The sequence below is a fragment of the Oncorhynchus keta genome, chromosome 12 (assembly GCF_023373465.1).
Source record: "Oncorhynchus keta strain PuntledgeMale-10-30-2019 chromosome 12, Oket_V2, whole genome shotgun sequence".
NCBI lineage: Eukaryota > Metazoa > Chordata > Actinopteri > Salmoniformes > Salmonidae > Oncorhynchus > Oncorhynchus keta.
In genome coordinates this window covers 42529413-42536395 of record NC_068432.1, presented here as the reverse complement: position 1 = coordinate 42536395, position 6983 = coordinate 42529413, and the positions used below count along the sequence as shown (strand labels likewise).

Here is a 6983-nt window from a genome sequence, read left to right as displayed (position 1 = left end):
AGTGGAAGTCAAGAAGTTTGTGCTTCGTTGCGTGTGTGCACATTTATAAGAGTACTAGAAAATTTATAAAATGTGACATAATTGATTGTGTAAATTGACAGTTGATGATCATAGGTAACAATAACATACACATATATTCCTTCCTTTCTTTCCTTCTCATTCCGCATGCTCTAGGAATAAAACACCATACAAACACCAGGTAAGGAGGGATACAATGTAGGGAGATCTGAAGGTTGTTGAGACGCTTTTCATGTTCCTGGTTTCATTTAATGCTCTCCTTTTGAAAATGATTAGTCAATCTAATGGGAAATTTAGTGCAGGCTGCTTTGGGGTTATGGAATAATCAAGATATCATACACAAAAATTGCAATTCTCTTTGGACATGTAGATGTTTCTGACTTTCATAAACCAGTGTGCAGATCACATCTCAACTGTAAAATGCTATATTGATTTAATGGATCATGTGAATTCTTGAATAAAATGTATTTCCACAAGTGTTTACACCGTGGACATCCCCCTGCCTGGGAGGATATTGAGTGAACAGGAGAGAGATCAGTCTGCCCATGCATGACTCCATCTACATAGGATTGTAAAGTGTCCTGGGTGTAATCCTAGGCAACTTCAATCCGTTACAAGCTCAATAGTGGATTTTCACTTCCCAAACATACTGGTACATCCCACCACAACATTTACTGCATGCACACACACAAACACACACACACACGCACAGTCATGCACACACCTCATCTAATCTCAGAGCTTCTCAGAATCATCTCATGATTGCGTGTAGAGTCATTGAATCAGGCCCAGCATGCCAGTGGGGTGCAGGAAATAGACTAGAGGAAAGACATTATCTCTGAGGAAGTACCATGGATTAAAGTCTTGTTCTGAACTGTGGGGGTCCTCCTCGCCAGCCTTGCGGAAGCTCACTACTATTGGTTCACTGGAAATCCCATTTTATCTGGATCAGCTGTGACGCCATCTCCACTAAGAAGACCAGACTTCGTTAAAATAGTGAGGAGTTTGTAAGGATGTTTGTGGGGATAGTTGAAGGCCACAATAGAGAGAAAGTGTTATCCTCTTATGAGATCTAGTCAGGACCTATCTAGACTGATCCAGAGACTGCTGGGTATTGAGCTTCTATACCCTCCCGGGGTCAGCAGGCATTGGTTGGGGACAAGGAGAGCCAGGAGGACCAGGAGCAGAGGCGGGGAAAAGAGAGAGAGAGAGAGAGAGGGGCAGGAGCAGAGGCAGACAGGCAGCCAGCCAGGCTAGTGGAAGCTCACACAGACAGACAGGAGCAGCTCAATAAATCACTGTGTTGGATAGAGGGATTAGTCCAGGGCAGTTAGCTACCATCTCTTTACCAGCAACTCAATCCCATAATCACATACATAGAAAGGCAACACCATATGTCAACACCAACATGTCAATGTATATGTGTGAATCTCCATTGCTCTACAGGGCCAGTTTCTCAGATCCTTTCTCAAATGCTTTTCAGCCCGAGACTGGGCCTAATCTGTCTCAGGGAAACTGACCCTTGTCACTAAGAAAATAAATACAGATGCTGTTTTAGCACAGAAATGTGCAGTTACTTGTTGTCTGGTATTGACAAAGCAATACACTTTAATTTCACTGCCATTTGGGTTTTGATGGTGATTGGAAGGCTCTCTTATGATCATCATCTGGTTTTGGGTTCGCCTGATGCAACATTCAGTTGTATACTCACATGGTAGACACGACACAGAGAGAGCCGTTAGTGGTTTTGGGTTCTTCTGATCTGTGGCTGTCTGTTCAAACTTTCAATTGTATAATCAAACCTAATGTTGGGTCTGTCTGTGTGTCCTTCTTGTCTGTTTGTCTGTATACTCAGACCTGGTACACACTACACAGGGAGAGCCATCAGTGGTTTTGGGTTTGTCTGGCTGAGGCTGATTGAACCAACATCCAGTTGACCTGGTAGACAGAGGAAGAGCCAGGGAAGGAGAGCCATCAGTGAGCTGGGAGCCATCAGGAAATTCCCACTACTGCCAGCTACACTTCATCCCCCCAGAGAAAAGTTTGTAAGTCGCTCTGGATAAGAGCGTCTGCTAAATGACTTAAATGTAATGTAAATGTAAAAGAGCTCTAGCTATGTCTCTTTCTATTTCTAAAGAGTGTTCAACAGCTGACACCTCTACCTGTTCAGTCTGTTACAGTGGAGTGGAGAAGCAGGAAGAGGACCTTCAGTCCTGACATGGGGAAAGCAGCACAGAGACTATTCAAGTTTCATTCATATGAAAGTCCAGTTTATTCTTTCTCCGTGCATCACGACTCAACGCCCCATTTAATCTGTGTTCTGTTTTGTAAAATCTAGGAAAGAGATAAAACAGCAAAATAGAGCTGCGAGTGGTCATTGTGTTTTAGACCTGGCTCACAGAGACAATGCATTTGCATTGCAAAACCAATCAATAGGAAGTTACTTTGTTCAAACGTGTGGTAACTGCCACTTAAAAATTGAGATTGAATGCTTTAAACATTTTTCTCATTTTGAAATCCGGCCTCATGAATCATATATTAAAGGGGCAATCCACAGTTGAAACAACAAAATAACTGTCCCCCACTATTTTAGGAAATGTATGGGGCTGGAGAAATGTAACCACTTAAATTCATAGACAGAGCTATGGATGCAAGGACTAACCATCCATTATATAAAATTATAGTTTTAACCATGTTTTGAGGCTATAGTATTTGTTTACAAACATTGGAGTAAAACAAGCTTCTATCTTGGGTTCTGGTATGGTACAACAGTTGAACGAAAATGAATTAATAGACCAATAAGAGCCCCAAACCTCTCGTTTGCACATATCCTAACATATAGAATCATTTAAATGGTTCTGTTGCTGTACATCCACCACAAATAACTATGGCAGTTAATTATACCTAGATAGGTAAACTATCGAACTACCAAACTACATGTGCTATTGGCAACCTTATCATCCATACCAGATTAATAATATGGACACACAAATAAAAGTCAATATCACGTTATGAGATTTTTAATGACACGAACACATTCAATTCCCATCACAGCCAATTGAAAAAAAATTTGGCCAGAGCAATGACTATTAACACAACAACTTGGAACATCAACACTGGTGATCGATTGAGGGGTCTAATTGTTTATTTTAGATAAGGGAAAACGGGCAAAAAGGTCAACAATCACAGGTCGTTCCGGCTTTATCAAACTGTCCATGTAGATAGGAACAGCAACCAGGTGTTTGAACTGCAAATACAATCAATAAGATAACTAAAACAGAACTTGGTTCAAAAGTGACACTTTGTTTCTGTTGAGAGTACACGTAACAGTTAATGCAATAATATTGGTCACAATGTGTACTACCAACCAGAAACAAACACCACACTCCATTTGTAAAACAGAGTACAACATAGGACACGTTGAATGATTGACATGTTCAAAACACGTATTCATCAAGTCGAGAAAGATTGCGAATAAAAAGCACAATACCAAATATTTTCCATTAAAATCTTATGTACAGCATCCTTCACATTTACACGACAGTTGCTTTTAACACAGCAACTTGTAGTTCCGACTTCCACTGGAAGGAAATTTCATTTCAGTACGTTGCCCAAAAACCAGGAGTCATTTCATGAGGCCTTTGAGGCTGAAATCCATTGGGTCTCATTCACCCGTAGCTTCTCAAGCGAACAAAACCAAAAACATTAGTCCTAGACACAGGAAGTACTTGGTCTGCAGCGTTCGGACACCCATTGAATGAAACCAGCGGACTTCCTGGTCCTCGTCTGAAAGAAAAATGAGGGGGGGAGAAGAACCCCCCAGCAAACATCATTAATAAAAGGAGACTGAAATGGAAAGAGATGAGAAAGAAGGAACTGTAGCACAAATAAAGTGGACTGACAAATGGAGGAATGTGAATCGGGGAAATGGGGCCGTTGGCACATCGTCAGACCTGAAAACCTGGCCTCTCTGTAGCCTCTGAATAATCTTTTGTAGGTTCTCAGGGCAGAGCCACTGCCTGTGATGATCTAAAGAAACCCATTCTGCTGCCCAGTGAGGTGCAAATTTATTTTCTCATCCCCCATTCACAGCCAAACTGGTGCCACCTCTGATAATACCTTTCCCTGTGTTACTCTCAAAGGCCTTGCAAAAGACACCCGGTAGACCACTCCTATTTTATCAACACAAACTAAGTCTGGTCTGATATGAACAGAGACAAATGGTGCTTTTGAGTAAGTAGACCTAAGCTGGAGGTTAAACATGTTAGCTAATACCCAACATCTTCCTCTTATCAGAATTTAAAAAAGGATTCAGACACTTTTTGAGTGACATTTTGGAGAGTGAAAAAGCAGAACATCTAGCAAAGTATCATAAAGTGCATTCTTACCACAGTCCTCATGGAACACCTGAGGAAAACAGTGCATGACCCCATATCCACACCTGCAGTATGAGCAGCCTTTCTGAACCCACACCCCATGGGGAATGGTACCACAGCTCCTGTAAGCACAAAAGGGACAGAGCAGAGAGAGATACATGTAAATATAGGCTAGATACATTACTTTTAGACTTCAAACTTAAATTACCTGACTCGTTCGTCTTATAAAAACTTCCCAATATGCAGGTCCCGCCATTCTTACAACAGTTACGACTTTAGGCTTCAAACTTAAATTAAATTACCTGACTCGTTCGTCGTATTCACAGCTCCGGCCAGTAAAATGTGGTGGGCATGCGCAAAAACTTCCCAAGATGCAGGTCCCGCCATTCTTACAGCAGTTACGACTCTGCTTTGCACCTTTAAAATGAGAGAAAGACGAGTTTAATATGGATGTTCTGAGTGTTGTTGTATTGCACTCAGGCTTCAACCCCAGGGTGTGTTCAGGACATTATGCAACAATCAGAACATATGCCAAGTAGAATAAACATGCCTCGCTACATGGAAAATAAGTAACCATGCCGGTTCTATTAATTAAATTGTTATATGCAACGTTCCATAATGTTTGCCTACTAAAATGGCCATATCCTGAAGACTAAGACACGGTCCAGCTGACTGGAAGCACAGTTAACACGTTCCTAAAGAGCTGTTTTCAATCACTGCGCAATAAAAACAGACTTGGCCTACGTTTGTTTGTGTGAAATAAGACAACAAAAAATATCGATGCAGGATGACGAATGCGTGACAAAAAGCAAGACAGGCCGAATTAATTCACCCAAGGTCAAGCTCAAACTCATTGCTGTGAGTTTATGGAGGCCATGAGAGGTTGATTTCAGTCATTTTACGCGATCAATGCCCAACTTACTTCCAGTGAGTCCGATGAATGGTAGGACTGAGGCCGCATCGCGATGTTTCCTGTCCACAGTAGGAGAGTTCATCTCATTGAACTGATTCAGGTAATCTGCGTGTTGGGTCGGCTTTCCATAGTCCACCGTTTTGGTCAATACCTCTATGGTTTTGGTGCATTCAGCTCCTTCACAGCCTTGGACATAAGAAAACATTTTATAAATAAATTAAGGTTAATATTTAGGTATAACGTGTAAGCCGTTTCAGATGAGTAAACTAGGGCCGAAGCGAGGGCCAGATGCAACATATTGACATACCTGATCCAATTCTAATGGCCTCGCAGGCAACAGCTACCGAGAGCAAAACCCTAAAATATATTAAGGGGAAAATATGTCATGTTAAAATAAATCTAGGCGGTAGGCATTTTTTAACTTAAAAAAGAAAGAAATTACAACATATTTTACCTAACCAATTAATCAATCAATCCATAGACTTACCTGAAAAGTTGACTCAAATTCATTTTATTTTCCCGGACAAAATGAACTTCCAAAGTCACCAGAGTTTGCTAACAATACAAGCTCGCATGCAGAAGGCTTCTTCCAAAACCTATTGCAACAGGCTAAAGTAAACAGTTAGCTCGCAAGTGATACTCAAACGACTGCTCCTCTCTTCTGTTCCAAGTCATCAAGCTCTGTATTCCAGAGGAGGCGATACTCTGAAGAAAAGCATCCAATATTTGGCGACCCTCCCGAAAGGCCTCACTCAAACACCGGCCCTGACAGTCAATTTGCACCTATTTGCCCCGCCCCCTCCGGTTCCATACACATACATGAGATCACACCCACCTCCGGAATCTCGACATGCAAATGACGGAGCGCTCCTCTGTGAAGGTAAAGTTCGAGTTGCTGATTATAATGTAGGACGGAGATTTGTAATGTAACAAAACAATCTAGCACGCACATTGGAAACACCCAGAGCGCACACAATGTAGTTGGTGAAAAATAGGATTTGGTCTGCATAAGAAAAATATATACTAGTCACCCACACACAAAATATATACTAGTCACCCACACACAGAGGAACTTGGCTTCAAAAAGCCACACCACTTGTACTTAGGTGAAAACGGTGGTCTGACCTCCCCAACAATTGTATTCCATCATAGGCCTATATCTTTATATCTCATGCAATAGTATCTGATTGCTTGCTGGAGATATATATAAATATTTCAGAACATTTCTGCACCAGTCAGAAACCATTACTCCCTCCCACCTTCCCACCCCCCACATACAACAGTCTACTGAGAAACATTCAGTTGTGCTCAGTGTTTCAGACATGGCTTCAACTAGGCTGCACTTGAACTGCTATTACAGTTTTCTGTGGGGTCATCTAGGGTCACCTTCTCATCCTTTTTCCATACATCCTAAATGGCATACTATTCCCTATAAAGTGCACTATTTTTTTTTACCAGAGCCTTATGCGTCCTGGTGAAAGGTAGTGCGCTAAAACCAAAAATAGCGTGCCAAATGGGCCTCATTCATAGCAGTCCTAATGCCCCACTAAACCTTGGACTAATAACTCAAGGCTACTTCTCTTTGAGCCAGCAACTGATTTACATGTAGGCCAGTAGTGGACTAGGTTGTTGATTGAAATCAAAAGAAGTTAACAATGTGGAGTTTTGATTATGTG

The 6983-nt window shown here is 41.5% G+C and overlaps 1 protein-coding gene across 1 annotated transcript; it reads right to left on the bottom strand.

The window, feature by feature from the left end:
* Nucleotides 1-3022: 3022 nt before the first annotated feature.
* Nucleotides 3023-6134, bottom strand: tdgf1 (teratocarcinoma-derived growth factor 1). The gene is made up of 6 exons (XM_035783231.2): nucleotides 5795-6134; nucleotides 5615-5664; nucleotides 5317-5493; nucleotides 4697-4811; nucleotides 4407-4516; nucleotides 3023-3804 (listed from the first exon to the last, which is right to left on the bottom strand). Exons 1-6 carry the CDS (start codon nucleotides 5815-5817, stop codon nucleotides 3701-3703), a joined length of 579 nt encoding a protein of 192 aa, XP_035639124.1. The 5' UTR covers nucleotides 5818-6134; the 3' UTR covers nucleotides 3023-3700.
* Between the last annotated feature and the right edge of the window lie 849 nt (nucleotides 6135-6983).